Source organism: Neopelma chrysocephalum, unplaced genomic scaffold (assembly GCF_003984885.1).
Source record: "Neopelma chrysocephalum unplaced genomic scaffold, ASM398488v2 Primary Assembly neopelma1_45, whole genome shotgun sequence".
In the NCBI taxonomy this organism is placed as follows: Eukaryota; Metazoa; Chordata; class Aves; order Passeriformes; family Pipridae; genus Neopelma; species Neopelma chrysocephalum.
The window spans coordinates 20821971-20844197 of NW_020897704.1; the positions used below are offsets into that span (position 1 = coordinate 20821971).

Here is a 22227-nt window from a genome sequence, read left to right on the forward strand (position 1 = left end):
CAGAGGACGTTACAGTAGTTTAAAAAAAGAAATTAGAATTTCAAAATAATTTAGTATTTCACTGGAATTGTTTGTTTGTTTTAAGAGTCAGCATTTATCACATTGAACTTTTTCTTGGCTTAAATGTTATTTTAAATGATTATGTAAGATACAATTACCGGCAAATTCTAAAGGAAAGAAAATACTGTATGACAAAATATCCCTAAGATCTCAGTTTTAACTGAAAATACGTCCTCTTTCAACTCTGTGCAGCTCTTGGCTGTTTGCTTTAGTGAGACCTTTGAAATCCATAACTCAAACTGAAGTCTGTGTCAGTTTGAAAGTGGATAAAATCAATTTGGTCAGAACAGACCTATATTTATTAGTCCCACACAGAGCTGAAAGTGTTTTCTGTTGTGTAAAAAACACAAAAACACTTACCAAGGGATATAATTTTTGTGCTACTCAGAGTCAATAATCATAATTATTACAATAATTATAGATATTATGATGATTATTATAATAATTCCTCTACCAGCAAGAAATAAAAAAGTGTGTTTGGGGGGAACTGTCCTCCATTAGTGAGGACTGAATATAGGAAAAATGACATTCTAGTATTAGAAGATTTCTGTTTGCTGGGGTGTTATTTCATCTAGTGATTGCTCAGAGCACGGTGGGGCAGCCAGAGGGATTCCTCATCACATCAGTGTCAGCAGGAACCTCCTGGGAATGATTCACCTCAGACTCCCCTCTTAGGATGGGTTGAACCACCCTTGGCAGGTCTTAATCTGCTGCTGAGGGAGGGTGTTTAAATGTGTAGATGGTGAACTTTACCTTCAGGTGACTAAAAAAAGACGAGGCCACCATGGGATCCATCTGCCCTATAATTCCAGTCTCCTGCAAGGATATTGATGTCTGAGCAATTCAACCACCAGAGAATTATAGCTCAGGGGAATAAAGAGGGATTTCCGCGGTGGGATTCATCTCAGCTTGAGGAACACATCCATAGTGAGTGTGATGAATCACACCCTAGAAAAGCCCAGTGCTCTGTGCTGACTGGACAGTCCACTCAGGGGTACACATCTGACATTCAGAGAGCTCAGCCTGACTCTAAATCCCAGAAATGCTCTCAGCATGAGCATCCCGAGGAGCTGCCATGCTCAAACAGGCTTAGAGAAGGCAAAAGGTCTCCAGACGAACACTAGCTGAATATATTTGAAGTAGAATTACAGGCATCTTTCCCAACCTTAATAATTCTAAGATCATCAAGTCCAACACTGCCAGTTCCACCACTAAACCACGATTTTTTTTTTAAATCTTTTTTTTAAATTTTTTTTTCCCTGCTTCACGATTTTTTTTTAAATTTTTTTTTGCTCACAGTTTGCTCTCTGGTCCCTGGTTTCACAAAGCACTTGCTATTCAATAATAATGGGATTAAAAACAAAGTGGTTCCCTGATATGCAAATTTTGGCTAAAATTTTGCCATGAACAAGGAATAGGAGTGGATCAACTGCACAGCTGGTAAGAGATGCAAACCATCCTGACCCCCAGCCTTGTGCTCTGGCACTTGGACTTTAGGATTTCTTCAGGCCAAATGATTGCTGAGCAGGGCAGGACGTGCCTAAACCCAGAGCTGAATCCAGGATTGATGCAAGTCGCAAATCAAGCTCTGTGCTGGAACCAGTTTGGAACATGACTTTGCTGTTTCTTTTTCAATGTCCTGTTATGGATCAGATATATACATATATGCATATATATGTTATATATACCATGTATTAGGAGGAAATTCTTTGCTGTGAGGGGGGCTCTGCACAGGCTTCCCAGAGAAGCTGTGGCTGCCCCATCCCTGGAAGTGTTCAAGGCCAGGTTGGATGGGACCCTGAATAACCTGGCGTAGTGGAAGGTGTCCCTGCCCATGGCAGGGAGGTGGAACAAGATGATCTTTAAGGTCCCTTCCAGCCCAAACCACTCCGTGACTGGGGCTTTTTGTTTGCTTGTTTGTTTGCAAACAGAACTGTGGTAGATGATAAATGTGTTTGGTTTCCAAAAATAAGGAGTTTGACTTTGGGTTCACGCCAAAGGCTGTGCCTTGTTGTCCAGCCATGATGGAAAAGTCACTGGGACAGAGGTCCACAGGGTTTTGTGAGTAATGCACATTGTCTGTGGGCACAGGGGTGTCACAACAAGGCCACCCTAAAGAGTTTCAGAAGCTCGGGAAAAATCTTGGACGTCTTTTTTGTTTTGTTTTGTTTTTCCACTTGCTTATTTTATAAAAGGGACCCTGTTTTTTTATGTGGTGTAAACACCACAACCCCCTACACCTAGAAGTGTTATAGCAATTTATTACTGATGACTAAACTTTTCAGAGATCATATGTGCCTCTGAGGTATAAAAAAATCTGCCCTTTAAAAGTGGCTTCTGCCTTCACAAACCACCTGGCCTGGTGCCATTTCACCACCTGCCTTGGTGACATTTGCTTCATGAGAGATCCTGCTCCGTGTTTGAACTCAGCAAGCCTCCAGGAAAAGGGCTCCCAGCTGTAGTGGAAGCTGCTCCCCAGGAAAGAACAGTTGCTATTTTATTTTTCAGGAACCCAGGGTGGTTAGATTAATCCCTGGCAGAATTCCACAGCCGTCAGCGGGGATGCACCAGGGGTGACTGTCTGATCCCATATATCGGGCAGTTCATCCACATTCCAGGGTTTGTTTGTTTAAGCCTGGTGTTCTGGAGTGCAGCGCAAACGAAAGCACTTGTTTTGCAAGTGCTGTGTTTCACATCTGTGGTTTTTCACTGATGTAGCAAAGAAATAATGGCCCTTACTGAGATTTCTCTTCTCGGGGGTACTGGGAAGTTTATGTCTCATTTTTATCTCTGACTTTTTGGGCTTTTGTTGAAAGAGTGTGGCAAATATATATTTGCAAGCTTGATGTGAATGAATTAAACCTGCAGACAATGAGTTCAGTATATGATTGCCTCAATCTGTGAAAGGTCAACCCCACTTAACTGACAGAGGTGGATTTGCCTTAGATTGAGGAGCTCTAAGATTTGGGAAAATTGAATTTCTGCCTAAAATTTAGCTGCACAGCTGTTCATCACAACCAGGCAGGACAAGGTTGAGAAGTAGTTTTATGCTGCACGAATGATCTGAGGATCAGATCAATTCTCCCCAGGGAAGTAGTGGAGTCCTTGAAAGAGTTCAAAAAATGAATAGACGTGGCAATTGGTGATATGTTTTAATGGGCAAGGTGGTATTTCGTTGAAGGTTGCACTTGGTGATCTTGGAAGTCTTTTCCAACCTGGGTGATTCGGTGATCTCAGCTCATTTTTGCGATGCAGTGCTGATGGTCAGAGCCTAAAGCAGCTTAAATCAAACTTATGTGATGGAACCGAGTGTAAAACTACAGGTGTTGGGTCGTGGAGTGAAATTTCAGCAAGTCAGTGCTGATTGCAGGATCCTGCAGGCCTTTCCTCAGGAAGCTACATCTCAACCTAAATCTATCCAGTGAGTGTAGTTTATAGAAGCTCTGGCAGCCCTTTCTCCAGTGTACAGAGTGCCCAAGGGAAATTTTTGTTATAATCTCACGGCCCTGATATTTGTTCTTTTCCCAGTAAACATTCTCTCATTTCCTGAGGTGAATATTACACAATCATGGATTTATTCTCCTTCTCTCCCGCTTTCAGTAACTTTGGAGCTTGTTTACCAGTTTTAATCTCTCCTAAAGATGTGGTAAAAGTCTCAGAAATCCTGGAGTTCCTGCCTGTGTAAATCAAAGCTGAGCAGAGGAAAGAAAACTGAATTAGTCCTCTCATCTAGAGAAAAATTTTCTCCAGCATGTCACCTTTCAGGCTATCAGCTGCATGTTCTTTTCCAGCTGGGTGGGATGAGGGAAAGGCTGGGATTATTGGAAATAGGAGCACAGTCTTTGGCAGACAGGAGTCGCAGGCCTTCTGCTCACACAACTGCTTTTTATTCCCTTGTTTCTCCAGCTTCAGCACTTGATGGGTTGACAATTTTCAGAGGGTGACTGTGATATAGAATTTACCTTGAGTAAGTTTCCAAGACTTTTACAGGGGTGTAGGAAATAAAACTGGCTCTATAAGGCAAATAAATCTGGCTGAGACTTTTCAGAGAGAAATAACTACAGAGAACTCTCTGCAAGCCTCAGAGACAACATTTTTACATATCACCATTTTAAGATGCTGTGAAGGACGAGGAATTAAAGCATGAGGAAAAGTGTGCTTGGTTGAAAACTCTGCATCCCTTTGGAATGGCTGCAGGTCAGCAAAACAGTTCATATATTAATATCCCTTAGTTAGCTACTGACTGGACACGTGCTCCAGCTGAACCTTAATCCTGAAGTGCACCCAGCTTTTGGGGGATTGAAGCAAACCTGTCTCATTTTACATTGGGACAGATGATCCACATAGCTGGTTATCTGTGATGATTAGAAGTGGGTATTTATGGTGTTGGAGTCTATGTAATTGGTCTACTCAATAGATGAAGTCAAGGGTGGAAATTACCTTTTCTAAGGTAGATGTCTGTATTTGGTCGGATGAACTGCCCTCAATCCATTGATTTATACTGATTATATTCACTGGCTCTGAATGACATCAGTGTTAAGACAGCCCAGATATGGGCATACACATGGTAGACATCTAAATTTAAGTGAGATTAATCCCACCCTAAGCTTCACTTCACATAGAAACCTCCTAGGACAGTCTAATGTGGTCCATTACACACCCTGCCGGGAGAGAGACTTTAAAGTGGGTAAATAACACAGATCTGCGTCACAGGCTGTAGAGTGGTGACGTTATAGCAGATGAGAAGCAGGTCCAGTCAATCCAAACCGCTTCTTCTTGACAGAGAATGGCCAGGTGTATGTGCAGAAGAAGCCCACCATGTACCCACCCTGGAACAGCACCTTTGATGCCCACATCAACAACGGCAGGGTCATGCACATCGTTGTCAAGGACAAAAGCGCCGAAATGGTTTCGGAGACCACGGTGGAACTCAAGGTGCTGGCAGAGAGGTGCAAGAAAAGCAATGGGAAGACAGAGATATGGGTGAGCATCGTTATCTTCCCTTGCAGGATGCAATGGGGGCTGCTGCAGGGTAGGGGAATACCTTGTGTCCGTGCCAGGCTGTGACTGTCCCCAGCAGGGCAGCAGGAACTGGCTGCCGTCCAAGGAATGATGTTTTGAGTCTGCCTGGGTGTGACTTGAGGGAAAGACCTGTCAGAAAAAAGGAGCGTTGCACATTTATATCACCTGCTGCTGCTGTGTTGAAACATGCCCTGTGCTAGTGAGGATTCTGGTTGAGGTGAGCTGTGGCCACATATTAATCTTTGCTGAGGAGACCCACTGGGAACAAATGGTGATATGAGTGGCTAAACATGAGTTATTTTATGTTCTCTGGGGAAGCAGCTTTAAAAATTTAATCTGATGTCAGGAGACTGATTCACAGCTGCCAGACTTCAGAGTTATGTCAGAGGAACTCCTTTAAAATCGCTACAGTCAGAGTGGAGTAAACTTAAAGCAACAGGCTTCGTAAGGATGCTAAATGTAAGGGTCTGTTCCCCGCTAGTCCGAGCAACAAAGTTCTTGAGAATAGTATTTAAAATGTGATATCTAGTAGTTGTGAGTAACAATGAACTGGAAAGACATTTTGAGAGGAACTGATATAGTGGACTTTTTTTGTTTGCATTATTTCTCATGCCAGTTCTTAGGCTAAGCTGCTTGGGTTAAGCAGAGAGTGGATAAGTCAAAAACGCCTGGGTCACTTACAAGCCGTAAAAACAAGATTTGGTAGAGATTTTCACATTTGGATTTGGTTTGATGCCCCAACCCTGGCAGTGTTCAAGGTCAGGTTGGATAAGGCCTTGAGCAACCCAATCTAGTGGGAGGTGTCCCTGCCCATGGCAGGGGGAGTTGGGACTTAGATGGTCTTTATGGTCCACTCTGTTTTAAAACATAACTTTGAAGGAATTTTGACACTTAGGGATGGAATTTAAAACTAAAAGGCTCTGCTGAGCATGACTCCAACCCCAGTAGCCTGGTGGGTGAGGGAGAAAGGGAGCACATAGTCTGGAGTGGTGAGCTGAAGTGGATTTGGGGGACCCTGGTTCTGTTGTGTCCCAGCCTGGTGGCCTCTCCTCAGATCTCTCCACTTACTCCCTGATACAAGTTACACCCTGGGGAGGGTGGTCCCAAGTATCTCATCCTCCAAGGGTCATGAGGAGAGACAATGTAATTGTTTTCACTTTTCTGTGCAAGGGCACTCTTTGATCTGGAGGTTAGAGAGGTGACCCTGCTCGGGCTGTGCTGGAGATTGGGTGGGGAAGGCACTGCTGTGGCTCTCAGCCTGAAGAAATCCATTAATTTAGGTCTTTTTATACCTAGACAAGTGGATTCAGATTTCCAAAGGCACCTATGGATGGTGACTCAGGTAGGTAGGAATTTCCAGGTCCAGTGGAAAGGTCAAAAAATGTGTCTGAGTAAGCTGCTAGCATCCCTCACATTGACTGCAGTGAAGTTAGACTTGCAGAACTCAGTGTCTAAAATACTTCAGTATCACCCCTCTGAAGGCTGGGTTTTTTGAACTTTATCCCATTTTCCCCTTGCAGGATCCATAGGGAACAAGTTTTCTCTATAGATAGAGCTGGTCCTGATCTGGTGTCTAAAAATCTACCTTCATCTTCTGTGGTTTAGTCACATTTATCTTTTCTATCATGATGCTCTGGGTGTTTTGATTAGAGGTGATCTACCTTACTCTCTCCTACCCTGGGTAGGAGCAACCCTAAAATTAGTATTCATTGGTATTCATCAATTCCCACTGGGAAAAGGAGATAGCTTGAAGTCATCTGAAAGGATGAAGTCATCTTGAAATTATTACCATCTTGAAGTCATCTGAAACGATTCTTCCTTCTTTGAATGACTGTTTAATGGTCTTTTTTTCTTGTTTTTCACTTATGTCAACCAGCTAGAACTGAAACCTCAAGGGCGAATGCTGATGAATGCAAGATACTTCCTGGAAATAAGTGGCAAGTGATTTTGTTTGTTAATTGACAGCTCTCTTTCCTCATCTGTGGGTCAGATGTGGTGTCTTCACTAAAAGCAGTGCCTATGTTATTAGTGATTGATTCATAAGAACTAACATAACTATTTGAAATGAAAACTCCAGAAAAGCAATTTTTACTGTGTGATGGGGATGAACACTGACTGTTCTGTGTTTTGCAAGGCAGATTTTTGGCCGTTTTACCACTAAAATGGTAGATTTTCCCATAGCTTTTCCCATTATGCTAAACAAGACAGAATAGAAACATAATGAGCCACTTCCCTCTCAAATAATTCTACTTTATGTACTACAAGAAAGACATTGAGGGGCTGGAGCGTGTCCAAAGAAGGGAACAGAGTTGGGGAAGGGCTTGGAGCACAAATCTGGTGAGAAGAGGCTGAGGAAGCTGGGGGGGCTCAGCCTGGAGAAGAGGAAGCTCAGGGGAGACCTTCTTGCTCTCTACAACTCCCTGACAGGAGTCTGTAGCCAGATGGGGATCAGTCTCTTCTCCCAGCTAACAAGCAATAGGACAAGAGGAGATGGACTCAAGTTGGTCCAGGGAAGGTTTAGATTGGATATCAGGGAAAATTTCTTCACTGAAAGGGCTGTCAAGCCCTGGCACAGGCTGCCCAGGGCAGTGGCGGATTCACCATTCCTGAAAGTGTTTAAAAGACATGAGCTGTGGCCTTTGGGGACAAGGTTTAGTGGTGGCCTTGACAGTGCTGGCTTAATGGTATAACTTGATGATCTTAAAGGTCTTTTCCAACCTCAATAATCCTATGATTCTATACATGTGAGATGTGCCATGATGTGCATTATAGTGCAGATGTGAAGGCTGGGATAGAATTACAGCTGACAACACCTGAGTGCACTTGTTAGTGGAACTTTTAAGTCCGAGAGCAATCCAGGCAAAAGAGGAAAAGAACCTAGAGAGCGATTCATTTGATTAAATGCAGGTTTCTGCTGCAAGGTGAGCTGAGCCTTTCACTGGGCTCTTTGCCTGCTCCAACTAGACCTCCAGGGATGTGTCAGCAGCTTGGTCACCCTGGATAGGGAACACACAGTCATGGGCAGGTCTTCGCTGGGAACCAAATCCCACCTGCGGAATTTGATGTCCAAGTGAAATGCATTTTGCTTTCTTGAAGAAAATGGGTTGAATCTAAATGCTTATTCTTCTGTCTTTTTGTTGCCAAAATTCTCACACCTTCAGGGTGAAGCTGTAAGATGTAGATATCTAGAAGGATAAAAAAAGTATTAAAAACATAGAAACACTGAAATCAGACAGCAGAATGTCCACACTGATGTTTTCTTAACTATTCCTACCTTTAATATAGACTAGACTGTTGGTGCCTCCTTATGTGTTATAAGATGTCAGAGAGGCCAAAGCATAGGATATCTAAGTTGTGTTTGTGTTACAAATAGCAAGAGCAACATCAGATCACAGAGGGGACCATTTTCCACATATTACCTGTGTAACTTGCTGGGTAATGTGTAAGTGAAACAAAACAGAGATTGAGAAGGAGATCCTGTGTGCATTTGTAGACACAAGCACACATATAAGCACATATGTGCATGTGAAGTCAGAACTGGTTTGTTTGCTGTTCTGAAAAGTTTAAAGGTGAACTGTGAATAATGGCATGGACACAGCAAACAGCAAAGCAAATGTTGGCATTGAAAAATAACAAACCAAAATATCCTAGGAACATACCTATGTGCACCTGCACACACACGTACATGATCACATAAGGGATTCAGTCAAATATCCACATATATGGATATATATTGGTGTATATATATACACACACACACGTGAGTTTGTGTGCATATATAAATAATTAATTATTTTAATGTAATTTCATGCTTTTTATGGCATGGTTCTTTCATTCAAAGTTAGAATTTTATGTTTGAATTATCTCTTAGGAAGTTTCTGGTCTGCGTTTCAAAAGCAACGTTATGAATATTCAAGGGAGCTCAGGATCCCAAGTTTAAAGTAATTTTAGTGTAGGAATGGTAGATAAAAAACATCCAAAGAAGCATCCAAACAAGCCTTGTGTGGGTTTCATAAAATGATATTTCTTTAAGTGTTCATTCCCATGAGTGAATCATCAGCTTCAGTCACTTAGTATGTTGGCAGCTGCATGTTCTCAAGGCACCTGATCAGGACAAGGCACCCTAATAAATCTTCTGCTTCCTTTCCCCCAGATGCAAAGGACCTGGCTGACTGTGAGACTGAAGGTTTCTTCTCCTTGCACCAGCGCAGGGGAGCCATCAAACAGGCCAAAATCCATAATGTCAAGTGTCATGAATTCACGGCCACCTTCTTTCCACAACCCACCTTCTGCTCTGTCTGTCATGAGTTTGTGTGGTAAATGAAAATAGAGCTATGCTTTTTCTCTTTTATCCCCAGAGAACTGTTCTTGTGTCATTGTAGCACTTATGAACATGACTTAGTGTTGGACTTGGCAGATCCGGGTTGGACTCAATGATCTTAAAGGTCTTTTCCAACCTAAAAGATTCTATGATTCTCTGATGAATATCTGCTCCTGCTGTCAGACCCTTGACAGCTTACATGTAGTTATTGCATCACTTCAAGGATGTGGTTCATAGCTGTAATCCCAACTGTAAAAATTCCCTTCATTTTTTTATTATTTACAAATATTTTAGGGTTTGGCCAAATGTGCAGACATTTCTCATCAGTTCAGTTTGCTGTTTGGATATTGTGAAATTCAGATTGTGAATATGTTCTGAAAAGGCTGTGAAAACCACAGAGAATCACTCCACCATTAGACTGAATGAAGGCAGTGAAATTAAATAAGCTCTACAAAGACTGATAAAAAGCAAAGTGATTTTACTGTATTCATTAATGTTACTCTCCTTTCTTCAGCTGAGGCTTTCATCAACTCAGAATTAACTACTTCTCTGTTTATTTCAGGGGTCTGAATAAACAAGGCTATCAATGCAGACGTAAGAAACTTTTTTTATTTTCTTATTATCATTATTTCCCTAATCTTTACTTAAGGAATTCCTTTACTAACACCATGACACACTTGTTGTTGCAGAGTGTAATGCTGCCATTCATAAGAAGTGCATTGATAAAGTAATAGCCAAGTGTACAGGATCAGCAATCAATAGCAGAGAAACAATGGTATGTATTATTATTAATGTTATTATTAATATTATTGTTGTTGTCATTTATTATTTATTATTAGGCTGCTTTTAAAAACTTGAGTGTAATTCAGGTGTTTCTATAAAACAACTTCTGATGAAGCAAAAGGTCCTACTGAAACTAAAAACTGTGTAATCAGATCTGAGTCCTTTGCTTTTTATATTCCCAGTGGTTTCATTACCTCCTACTTAGGATTTACTCAAATGCAGCTGCTGAAGAAGGCAGTTGCTGAATCAGAGCTGACATTTCTCTAATGCATAAAGTACAGCTCAGAGGGAAGTCATAGACATGAAGTGGGGATTCACTGGAGAAAAATCTTCACTATCAGATGTTTGGCAGGACATCACGCTGAATTTTCAGATTTGTACTCGAACATCCCATTCTGTGTTATCTGAGATTTCCAAGCAGTCAGCGGAAGATCTATTTCCATTATTATTTGCTTTATTTTTCTCATGTCAGTTCATTCTAAACTTGACTTTTTGGTAGGTAAAATCAGAACTTAAACTCTTGACAGCACAATGCCCTTTTCCTTGTGTCCTACAACTTCTCTTTGCTGTCAGTCCCACCCTGACTCCTCTTTTCTCCCGCAGTTCTTAGAGATGAGATTCATCTCACTTATCTTCTGACATCTCCAGGGTAGATGTATCCAACTTTGTCATCACCTTTCACTCCCTGTGTACTAAAAGAAGAAAAACAGGCTCTTCCAAGGAGTGATTCATGACAACAAATGTAGAGATTCATTTCAGGATGAGATGAATCATTTTTAGAAGTATCAATGTTTTTCCACTAAGCGTTAGGGGAGTCTGGGTGTGTAGACGAGGGTCAAGCAGTTCTTTGGTCAGACAAAATCAAGCCCAGGGCTGAAATTACCCAATTCCCTAATTAGTAGCTGAATTCAATATGTTATTATGTATCAAAATTTGGCTTTGTGTACCTGAATCATAGTTATAGATAGTTTCTTCTTGATAAAAGATTAAAAGGCTGTAGACATCCTGTGGCACAAGTTTGGTTTTCCACGCGGAGCTGAGGTGGAGAGGAGTGAATAGGCAACGTGGTTTTTCTCTTGCAGTTCCACAAAGAGAGGTTCAAGATTGACATGCCTCACCGCTTCAAAGTCTACAACTACAAGAGCCCAACTTTCTGTGAGCACTGTGGGACGCTCCTCTGGGGCCTTGCACGGCAAGGACTGAAGTGTGATGGTGAGTGCCTGGTGTGTGTGGCACGAGCTGAGCATGGCAAGGGGGTCATTGTCCTCAGAGGGTTGCAATCTGAAAAGCCAAATCTCATTTATCACCCTTCTCTGCAAAACCTGCATGACGTGGCATCCAGGGTGGTGAAAGAGTGGCCTACAGGACTGTCCTTCAAGGAGGATCATTCTTCAAGGAGGATGAGAACTGTCCATATATAGAAAGATCTGTGGTCCTCAAGGCTGGGGGGTTGCTTCCTGAAGAGGCAAAGAACACTAAAGAACACTGTTGATCTTCCAAAATCACCCCTAGTATGAACTATGCTCTATCTCCAATACCAGACAGACCTAAGGCACTTCACTATCTTCATAATCCTACGCCAATGGGGAGATCCTGTTCTGTGATTACAGTTTATGTCTGAGCTGTAGAGTTTTGGTAGCCTGTACCTGCAAAGGCTGATGGATGTGGAAACGCAACCTTTGGCCAGAAGAAGATATAAAAAAGTCTCTATAGAGAACCAAAAAATGACCTGAGTGCCATCTCATGAGACATTTGAGCTGTTTAAGTGGCTGTTCTCTGCCCTAAGCCAACAGCAGCACATATTCCTGCCCAACCCTTTATAGCCTTTCTTGTCCTGACTCCTCTTGTTCTTTCTTTCAGCATGTGGCATGAACGTCCATCACAAGTGCCAGACAAAAGTAGCAAATCTCTGTGGAGTTAACCAGAAGCTAATGGCTGAAGCTCTGGCAATGATAGAGAGCACTCAGCAGGTAAATCATTTGAGATGCTCTTCTCATAAGCAAAGACCTTTTATAGATCTTGGCTTTTGTGGGTCACACTCAAGAAGCTACAATGTTTTTAAGCTCAGAACATGACATTTGACTCAGAAGCCGTTTGCTCTTTCCTGTACTCCAGGCTCGCTGTCAGCGGGACACTGAGCAGATCTCCAGGGATGGACCTCTGGAAATTGGCTTCCCAGTTCCAGTGAAGGACGTAACACCACTACAGGCATTGCCAGCATCTACAACGGGTAAAAAAGGTAGTTCCACCTGGTGATACGGGGCAGCAGCTCTGTTAATGTTTTGGGTGGTACATGGTTAGTTGGAGGTGACAAGGATGGGGAATTTATTAGCCAGTGAATCTTTCATGCATCTGTCCAGCCTAGAGCAAGACAACAGAATCACAGAATATGCTGAGTTGAAAGGGACCCTCAAGGATCATCGAGTCCAGCTCCTGGCCCTGCACAGAACCATCCCCATGAGTCACACCATGTGCCTGAGATTATCATCCAAATGCTCCTTGAGCTCTGTCAGGCTTGATGCTTTGATCCCTGCCCTGGGGAGCCTGTTCCAGTGCCCAACCACCCTCTGGAGGAAGAACCTTTTTCTAATATCTAACCTCTGCCCTTTCTGATCCCAGGATATCAACAACTTACCAGCCATATCACCTAGGCATGGCAGATACCCTGGATCCCAATCTGGTTCTTTCTCTGCAAACATGCACTTCCCCCATGTCATCCCAACCTCTGGTGACTCGAGACCCCAACCACCACTCCTTCAACTAACACCTCAACACTCTTTCTGACCAGGTGCTTGAGCACATCTCATACCTAAACTGGCAGTAATGTGCTTATTCCTTGCTTGGGACTCACAGACTTTTAAAATCAGAGAACTTCACAGAGAAACCGAGCTGTAAACAGGAGGTTTGGAGTTCTTCTGATCACTGTGGCCAATTTTCTTTCCGATTTCTTATTTTTGGGTGAAGGTTGACTTCCAGTAGCTTTGAGAACCAATGACAGATCCGCACTTCGCTCACCCAGGAGCTGATGTAGGTGTCACAGCCCTCTATGTACAAGAACAGATGTTTAGGAGAGTAAATGAGATAGTGTGTCCTTTAGCCCCCAACGGGAAATAAATTATGTCCACATCTGTGCTTAGTTTCTTTCTTTTCTGCAAGTAGAATGGTCATGCTGATGTGAATCAGTAAAGCCCCAGATGGTTTCACATCTGTTTTACATGTGGAGCTGTTTGTCTGCTGAGTGGTGTTCTTGCTGATCAGCATTTTAGAACAGTGCAGCAATGGGATAAATCCAGTGAGGGACAGAATCTCTTACAAATTCATGTTGTTATTGTTTACATCCAAGTGAATGGATGATTGAAAAACTCTGAGCAATTCCACTCCAGGACAGCTGGAATGCTTGAGTTTCACATCCAGAGCAGGGACCCAGTACCCAGTATGAAAATGCTGTCCCATCTTTTCGTCTGGACCACATTTCATGGGACCACATCAAAATGGCAACCAGCAAGAAGGACCAAAGAAGACAGGTGGCCAGAAATTAAGGGTTTGGTCATGTTTTGCTGCCATAAAACAAAAAAACATATGAAGGAGTTTGTGAAGTGGTTTGTAAAGTAATGTAAGAAGATGGAATTCCATTGGAGTAAAAATTCCTCTAGAGAGAAAGGAGTGTGGGAGCAGAGTCGATGTACTTAGATCTGGCCACCACATTTCTATTTGTTTGAAATACCCTTTTAAGCCTCTAAGAACAATACCTATAAGTGTTCTGGGGATTTTCTGCTCATTTCCAGGGGTTTATTTGTATGCTTTGATGTGTGTTGCAGAGCCACAAGGCATCTCCTGGGAGACTCCGGTGGAGGGCACAATGAAGGGGGAGGCTCTGATAGAGACAGACTTGGGAGAACAGTCCCAGGAACAGCAAGAGCACCAAGTGCAGCTAAAACTGACCATTGACGATTTTGTCCTGCACAAGATGCTGGGGAAGGGCAGTTTTGGCAAGGTAAGCCAAAGGGGGCTGAGACACCACTGCATATGTTTGAATGTTGCTTTTTATGGCATGAAATAGCTTGTGGTTTGAAGGCCACTTAGGAAAAACCATGGAGTCATAGATGTCATCGTTTAAGTCGAAAAAGACCTCGAAGATCGTCAAGTCCAACCAAGCCCACTGCTAAACCAAGTCCCCAAATGCCACATCTGCATGTCTTTTGAACACTTCCAGGGATAGTGACTCCATCACTGCCCTGGGCGGTCTGTTCCAATGCCTGGCCAACCTTTTAGTGAAGTAATTTTTCCTAAAAACTAATATAAACCTCCCCTGGAACAATTTGAGGCCATTTCCTCTTGCCCTGTCCCTTGTTCCCTGAGAGCAGAGTCTAACCTCTGCCTGGCTGCACACTCCTGTCAGGGAGTTGTAGAGAGCCAGAAGGTCCCCCTGAGCCTCCTTTTCTCCAGGCTGAGCCGCCCCAGCTCCCTCAGCCACTCCTGGTGCTCCAGCCCCTTCCCCAGCTCCCTTCCCTTCTCTCTCACTCCAGCACCTCAATGTTTTTCTTGTGAGGAGTCCAAAACTGCACCCAGGATTAGAGGTGGGAACTCACCAGTGGCCAGTACAGGTCACTGCTTTGGTCCTGCTGGCCACACTGTTGCTGATAAATCTTCAGGCCTTCAAAGAATCCTTGCCCTGGCATGGCTGAATCTTGGACTCTGTCTTCTCCTTGCTTATGACAAAGATCTTCTCTCTGTCCCATTAGTTACTGTCCCATGATTGCCCACGACAGGAGAGGAAATCCCCAGGTAAATCTGAAACTTCCCCTTCTCTGTGGGTTAATGGGTCCTGTGCATCCACAGAAATCTGGTGGGAAAGATCTCTGTGCTGTCCCCCTTCCTGCAGCTACTTCTGCCAGCTCAGTGGGCAAACTCAGAGAGAGGTGGGAGCATTAGCTGAGAAGTTGAGTGTGGATCCTCTCTCGTCTCCAGAGCAGCAGGTCCCCAGCTGGGAACAATAACTGCTCCTTCCCAGCTCCGATCTGTGCTGGAGCGTGAAGCAATTTTTACAACAGCCAAGAATTTGTGCTTTAGAAACAAGAACCACCTGTTTTCAGCAGATACATTAATCTTGATGAATTATGGACTGCTCCTCCTTCTTGCAGATATTCCCTGGAAGGGGACTCACGTTATTCAGTGCCAGCACAAAGCTGCAAAAAGCAATTTCAGGGGAACTCATTATTGTATTTTCACAGCCAGTAAGGAGAAGGAGTATCATTATGTATCACACTGCTCACATCCCACATCTTTCCAAGGTGGAAACTGTGCTTTAAACAAAGAGCTGCTTTTTGCCTGCTAAGTGATCTGGAGCAATTCCTGCAGCCAGTTCTTAAACTGGGAAAATATCTCCTGTGTTGGCTTTTCACACTTGAAAATCATAGACACATAGAATGGTTTGGGTTGGAGGGGATGTTAAAGACCATCTAGCTCCAACCCCCCTGCCATGGGCAGGGATACTTTCCACAAGAAGGTGTCATGTCTACAGTTTGCATGGGAACCAGAGCTGAGGCATCTCAGAGCTAAGCCAGAATACCCCAAACCCCACAGCCCAGACTAATTCAGACTCAAGAGAAGAGAAGTCATAGAAACATTTTTATTGGAAGGAAGGGACCTCTGGAAGTCCTCTAATCCAAACCACTGCTCCAGACGGGTCTAATGAGATGAGGTTGCTCAGGTGTTTGTCTAGTCAAGTCTGAATACCTCCACTGAAGCAGATTCTGTACCTTGTTTTAGCCCTCATGCTGACATGGACTCTCCAAGCCTGCAAGCATCTGTGTCTCCCTGCAGTGCACCATGTGGGTGTGCAGAGGATGGGCTATTTCATGCCTTTCTGCAACAAAACTCACCCACGAGTTTCCTGTGTAGGTGTCGCTCCTGGTGCCCTCATTTGCTTGGAGCGAGATTCACTTCCCCATAGAGGGGACAGGGTGTGCAGATCTCAGTGCCTGGGTGGTCTCCCCAGCTCTGCATGGACTAGGGAGGTTGAGGACCAGATCCACAGCCTCTGCATGAGGTCTAGCATTGCCTACCTGCCCCTTGGAAGTCACAGCACACGTCACAACTCCAGTTTCCCCATGGGAGCAGTGCCCTGCACAAAAACAAGGGTAAAAAGGGTGCCTGCAGCATCAGCACTGTTAGCATTTCTGGTCATTCACTGCACAGACAGAGGGAGGCTCTAGGCTCTACTCTCTGTCTGGTGCTACAAAGTGAAATGCAGCAGTAGCCAAAAGGGTAAATAAAACTTTTGTCAGGGCTAAAACATGTCTGAGCTTACTCAGTAAATAGTGTCTGGTAGAGAACTTCAAAGACCTCTTTGATGAATCTTACATATTTATTTAGTCTATGGAAACAGTGTTGACAGGCTGTTAGTGTGAAGATCAGGACTGGCACTGCCTTCCAAGGTAGACTTCTTTGCTCATTGGTCTCTAGAAAACCCTTTGCTGCTGCTCCGTGTCTCATTTTCACACTGCCTACAAAAATAGATAGAGGTTGTAACTCCTCTGGGATGTATTTTCCCATTCTTAGAGAACTCCTGCAGCAGCATGGGGGACCCAACCTGTTTGCTCAGACCTGCTAACTGGTAGGAAGGGGAGAAAGCCACATCTGATATAGATCAGTCTAACCACCAGTGGACATTATTTCCACCTGCTGAGGATCTGGTGCAGGACGTTTGCATTTCAAATGGTGACAAAGCAATACTCTGTTTTGTTATTTGAAGTCAGAAAACAGGAAATGTATCTCAGGAGCATTTGCATGAGGATGGTTTCTGTTATCAGAAGTGGCTCTCTGGTATGTCCTGTCCATACAGGCATGTAGGACCCTGCTTTTGTAATCACCAAGAACTTCTCATCCCTCCCCAGGGCTCAGCTTCACAGAACTATTCTGGGTGTGGGGAACAAACTCAAAGTCTACAAAATCTTAATGGCAGAATTGGGCCTCAAACATCAGTTTTTTTAAGGTCTACCCTGGTGAATTCCCCAGAGCTCAGCTCCCACCCTCAGATGGTTGTGTTGCCTGCTCTGAGAGGAGACAAGCACTCCTGCTGAGCAGCTGTTTCCACCCTAGGTGTTCCTTGCTCAGCTGAAGAGCACAGACCAGTATTTTGCTGTGAAAGCCCTGAAGAAGGATGTGGTGCTGATGGATGATGACGTTGAATGTACAATGGTGGAGAAGAGAGTCCTCTCCTTAGCTTGGGAACACCCATTCCTGACTCACGTCTTCTGTACGTTCCAGACCAAGGTAAGACAAGGGTCTGTCACCTTCCTCTGTGAGCTGAGGGTGCTTTACTGCAGTACAGATGCTTGGTGAAGGGCTTAAGTCTGCCAGATATTAGGGAATAGTTTGAACATGAAGTGGTGCTCAGAGAACGGATCTTCAGGTCAAGCACTGGGAAGTGGCTCCAGAAATTTAATCTGCCTTTCCATATGAACCTGGGAGTGGGATAGAACATCCAAGGCTGACTGAGGTATGCAGAGACCTGCTATTAAAATCTGCATCCCAATACCCTGGGCTGAGGATGTGCAAAGGCCACATCCACAGCCAGAGTAAAGATGTGCCCACACTGGTGTTACCTGAACCTCTAGGACCATGAAGCATTGTGCTGCAACAACAAGCCTGGATCAAAGCAAACTCAAGGAACTCTGGTTGTGGAGAATAAACATGCTGTCATTTACTTCTTTGCCCCCAGTAACAGTTAAATTGCACCAGACACTGGTGATGGAGGCTGCAGTTCAGAGGGGCAGCACAAAGCATCACCTGAAAACCTGCTTAGGACTCCAAACCAAAACTGAAGTGACATTTAAGTAATGTGTATATATCTTCGTGGCTCTACTTGCCAACAAACCACCAACTGATTAGCCTTCCAGAGCTTTTCCTGCAGCCACAACCAATCATCTTAACACCAAAGCATACACAAGGCAAAGAAAGAAATTATGGAATTTTGAGAGGTTGTCTTGTCTGTTCAACCTACTCAAACCACTCCTGAAAGATGATTGATGTCTCTTAGCTCAAATTCAGAGCAGTGTCACATGGCTGCCTGTCCAGGGTTTTGTTAGGATGTTCCCAGTCCCTTCTCAACCCCAGGATGCTCCCAGTCCCTGCTCAGGAATTTTGTGGCAAAAATCACTGCTCAGAGTGAAGTTAGGACCTGCTCAGCAAGAGGCTCACTGCTTCTGCAGGGTGAGGAGAAACAAATATAACCTCTATGGTACATCCCAGTCATCTGTGGGATGTGGCACCTGTTTGAAGACAGATTAAATTTATAACAGGGAATGTCTGGGAACTGCTGTAGGGGATGCGACACTGAGCCCAGACATTAATGTTTAACCCCTTTGGGACTGACAGAATGATATGTCCTGGGAATGGATCATTGCCTGGAATTAATTCCCTATTTGGAGGAGCTAGATTTCAGAGGAAAATACAAATGACACAACTCCAAAAGCAGAGAAAATCAAGATTTAATGGAAGAGATAAAATATTCACAACAGTCACAGCTCTGTGAGGGAGCATTTATTCCAGGGAATGCTGCTTGTGCTGCCTGTATCTCCAGAGGGATGCTGGTGATGCCAGCATCTGACTGGCACGCAGCAGCTGAACCATGTTTTCTGTGCTCCAGCCTGGTCTGTCCCTGGTCTGGAAACTGGAGGTCAGGTTCAGGATGGACAAAGCAGTGATAGTCTGCAGCTCTGATTTCAGGCAGTGCACGCATGGAAGGGTCCACTTCCCTCATGAATCCACAGCAGAAAGGTGAGAGACCCAATGGTGTCGTGCCAGGAGCCAGGTGGGATTTTCTGACCCTTTAAGAGGAGTGCTTCCAGCCATGGCTGAGGAAAGGGAATCCTGCAGGATGGAAAAGCAATGAATGCCTGAAAAAACTGTGGGTTCCAGGCTCAAAAACCAAGTGATCTCTTCCCACACTGTCTTGTGGGCAGCACCACAGTGTTGCCCTCCTGTCCTACAGAAAGAATCTCCATCCATCTCATTCCAAGCCCTTATTCCACTCTAAAGTTATGTAATCTCTCCATCTTGCCCTCAAGTTCACAGACAGAGAAGCTGGAATGTGGCTGCCCAGGCCAAAGCTGCTCTGGACTGTGATTGATTTTTAGCTCATGTTTTTCTCCTCTGACCTTTGCAAGCCAAGCAGCAATTACTCAATGTGGGAGAGTCACCCAGAGCAGGAGATCTGAGACAAGCCATGGATGGGCTTTCACGGCCCAAAGGACAGCGTGGCTCAGTTGGAATACCTTTTATAGCAAATATTTTAGAATCATAGAATGCTTTGGGTTGGAAGGGACCTTAAAAATCATCCAGTTCCAACCCCCCTGCCATGGGCAGAAGCCAGGGCACTGCTGTGTAGATTCCCTGTCTGGACTTTAATATCAAAACCATGAATTTTTAATTAAAAAAATTATATTTTTTGGTTTTAAGGTTTCACTGTATAGAAGAGTAGTTTCAGACAGAAATACAAGTGTTGATGCATTTCTGAGTCCTTGATGCTTTGCCTTACCTGAGCTGCTTCAGATATTGAGTGCCCTGGCAAAGGACAGTAAAAACAGAATATTCCTACTCTGAAACAAGGACCTTGGGAGTCCACATGTTTCCAGAGGGGAAGAAAGAAGTTCTATAATCTGTGGACAGTTCTCTGAGCTCTGGGATAAGTTTCAGTGAGGTAATCAGTGAATACTCAAATATATAAAGCTTGACAGCCCTTCAGACAGATTTTAGTAGGCATCTAATGCTCCTCTTTATTCCTGCTGAGGCTGAATGATCAGCGCTTTCAAAACTCAGAATACTTGTCTTGTTTTGCTACATGAGAACAAATGCAAGCCCAGGGTGGTTGTTTTTTTTCCCCCCAATCTTTTTTGAATCTGACTGTTTTATTTTACTGCAGTCATCTTTGTATCCAGATATTCAGCTGACATAATTATATGGTGTGAATTTCAACAATAAGCTCAGGGAGCTACTCTGTTGTATTAGATTTAAAGGGATGCTGTTATGTTAAAGAGGAGGAAAAACATGTTTATAATTCTATGAAATCCCAAAATTAGTAATGCCAAAACAGTGATTGGCATCCCAGTGCTTATGTTTTATTCTTCTTTTTTGCATCTCACTGATCTTCTGCAATAAAAATAGGCTTTCCCTTTTTGAAAGTCACTTTTATTTCTGTTTCTTTACTTCATTGACCAAGTTTTATTAACACTCTTTACCTAAATGCAAATTAAATCTTGAGGCATTTTGACTTGTAGCACAAAATAGCAACAAAGACTATTTCAACCCAAAAGAGAAGTAATCTTTATTACAATTTAACAGCAAATATTACAGAAACGTTTATTTTCTGCTTTACTGGTGTGTTATATCTTTTCAAAGTCCTGGTGATGAGCCATTTTCACATGCTCTGTTGCTTCCACGTGCTTAGCACTGACTTTAAAATCTCTTACACTGGCAGGAAGGAGAAGTGGATTATAAACAGGGAGTGTGGTCCTAATTAAAAATTCTTAGGCTCTAAAGTGTTTTCTATGAGTATCATCAGGAGATTTCTCATTCAGATGTCTCCTCAGGGGATACTGCAATTCCTGCAAAATTTTTTGCAAGTGCAATTTGAGTTTTCTTCTCCCTCTGACCTCAGCTGCTGAGGGACAGGGCTGAATTATCTGACCTGCACCAGAGTGTGTGGTTTGGCACATCTGTGTTTCACACCCGTTGGATATTCAGCTCCACTGCCTGGTTGTGCCACAGACCTTCTGAACAGCCCTGGGTCAGGCCCCCATGCCCTTCCCAGGGAATGCATGGTCCTCTCTGACCACAGCACAAACTAAATAAGGTATGCTGGTCACGAAACAAGGTGTCCTGGGAGGTCAGACTGGATGCCTGTCTAGCCAGCATCCTAATTTTGTCCTTGATGAGGGAGGAAGGCTGAAAAATAGAGTACAGGGCATCACAGTAATTTTTCCGTTGTATAAACCATCCTTTTCCCACGTGCAAACCATCCCAAACCTTGGTGTGCAGCCATTTGGGAGACACAATCCTGAAGCTACAAGGTCCATAGATCTTCTCCGGGTTTTTTTGGGGGGATACATCAACTCAGAAACATCTGTACAACCTCCTAGTATTTGGAGTATTTTGAGCTTGGAAAAGTCTGATTCAAGGCTAGTTGGCCATATTTGAACCAGCTAATGGGAAAGTTGGGAATGAATTGGGGTGTTTAGGGAAGCTTTGAGGATTTTGCCTCTTGCAAGCAGCAGGCAGGAAAACTGGCAAGGTCTCCTTCGATCCTGGCCAAAATTTCAACATGGTTTAGCAGAAATAGCAGCATCTCAGCAGAGCTTTGGGACTCCAACAAGGTTGTGCCAGAGAAGGTGAGAGCAGCTGTAATTATAACATCAAATATATGAAGTTTTTGCAAGACACTTCTGGGTGGTGTCAGCCCATGTGCTGTGAACAGGGGGAGTGTATTGGCCAGGAAAAGAGGAGGACAGCTCACAAGTGTGGTTTTTTTAAGTGATAGATGACTGACATATTCAATACACATATTCTCTTTGCCTTCCCATTGTCCAGCCTGAGGAAAATCAGCCCAAAATGCATAAAGCTTTGAATGAGATTTCTAAAAATCTACAGTGTAGCAGCTCTTTATCCTGAAAAAAAAATTACTTGTTAAAGTAAAAACATTAAATTTTTTTGCCTATTTTCAGCTGATAAAATATTTATTTTTCACAAGTTTGACTACTTTTTGTTAAGTTTTTGTTCTGGTGGTTTTTTCATCTGTAAATCTTCAGAGAATCTTATCCTAGCCTTGAGAAAATTAGTCTTTTTCCAATATACCACCAAATACTCATAGGAAACCCACTTTCTCTTGCAAGACAGGGCTTATAGTAACTCAGCTTACCAGTGAGGGATGTCTGCTCTGAGCTGTGATGAAGGTCTTGGGATCTCAGAACTCAGGTGCAAGGAGCTGTTGCCAGCCATGTCTACACCTTTATCTATTCATATGTATTCCATGTATGTGTGTA

The 22227-nt window shown here is 43.5% G+C and overlaps 1 protein-coding gene across 4 annotated transcripts in view; it reads left to right on the forward strand.

Annotated features, from left to right (window-relative positions):
- The window catches only part of PRKCQ (protein kinase C theta), a 58971-nt gene that overhangs the window by 19667 nt on the left and 17077 nt on the right, over positions 1-22227 (forward strand). For all 4 annotated transcript variants that reach the window (XM_027679585.1, XM_027679586.1, XM_027679584.1 and 1 more), the window contains 10 exons: positions 4844-5043; positions 6959-7019; positions 9236-9398; positions 9966-9997; positions 10093-10178; positions 11269-11398; positions 12047-12156; positions 12302-12425; positions 14005-14180; positions 17288-17461. In XM_027679585.1, the coding sequence (XP_027535386.1) occupies positions 4844-5043; positions 6959-7019; positions 9236-9398; positions 9966-9997; positions 10093-10178; positions 11269-11398; positions 12047-12156; positions 12302-12425; positions 14005-14180; positions 17288-17461 (1256 nt within the window). The remainder of the gene's footprint in view (positions 1-4843; positions 5044-6958; positions 7020-9235; positions 9399-9965; positions 9998-10092; positions 10179-11268; positions 11399-12046; positions 12157-12301; positions 12426-14004; positions 14181-17287; positions 17462-22227) is intronic.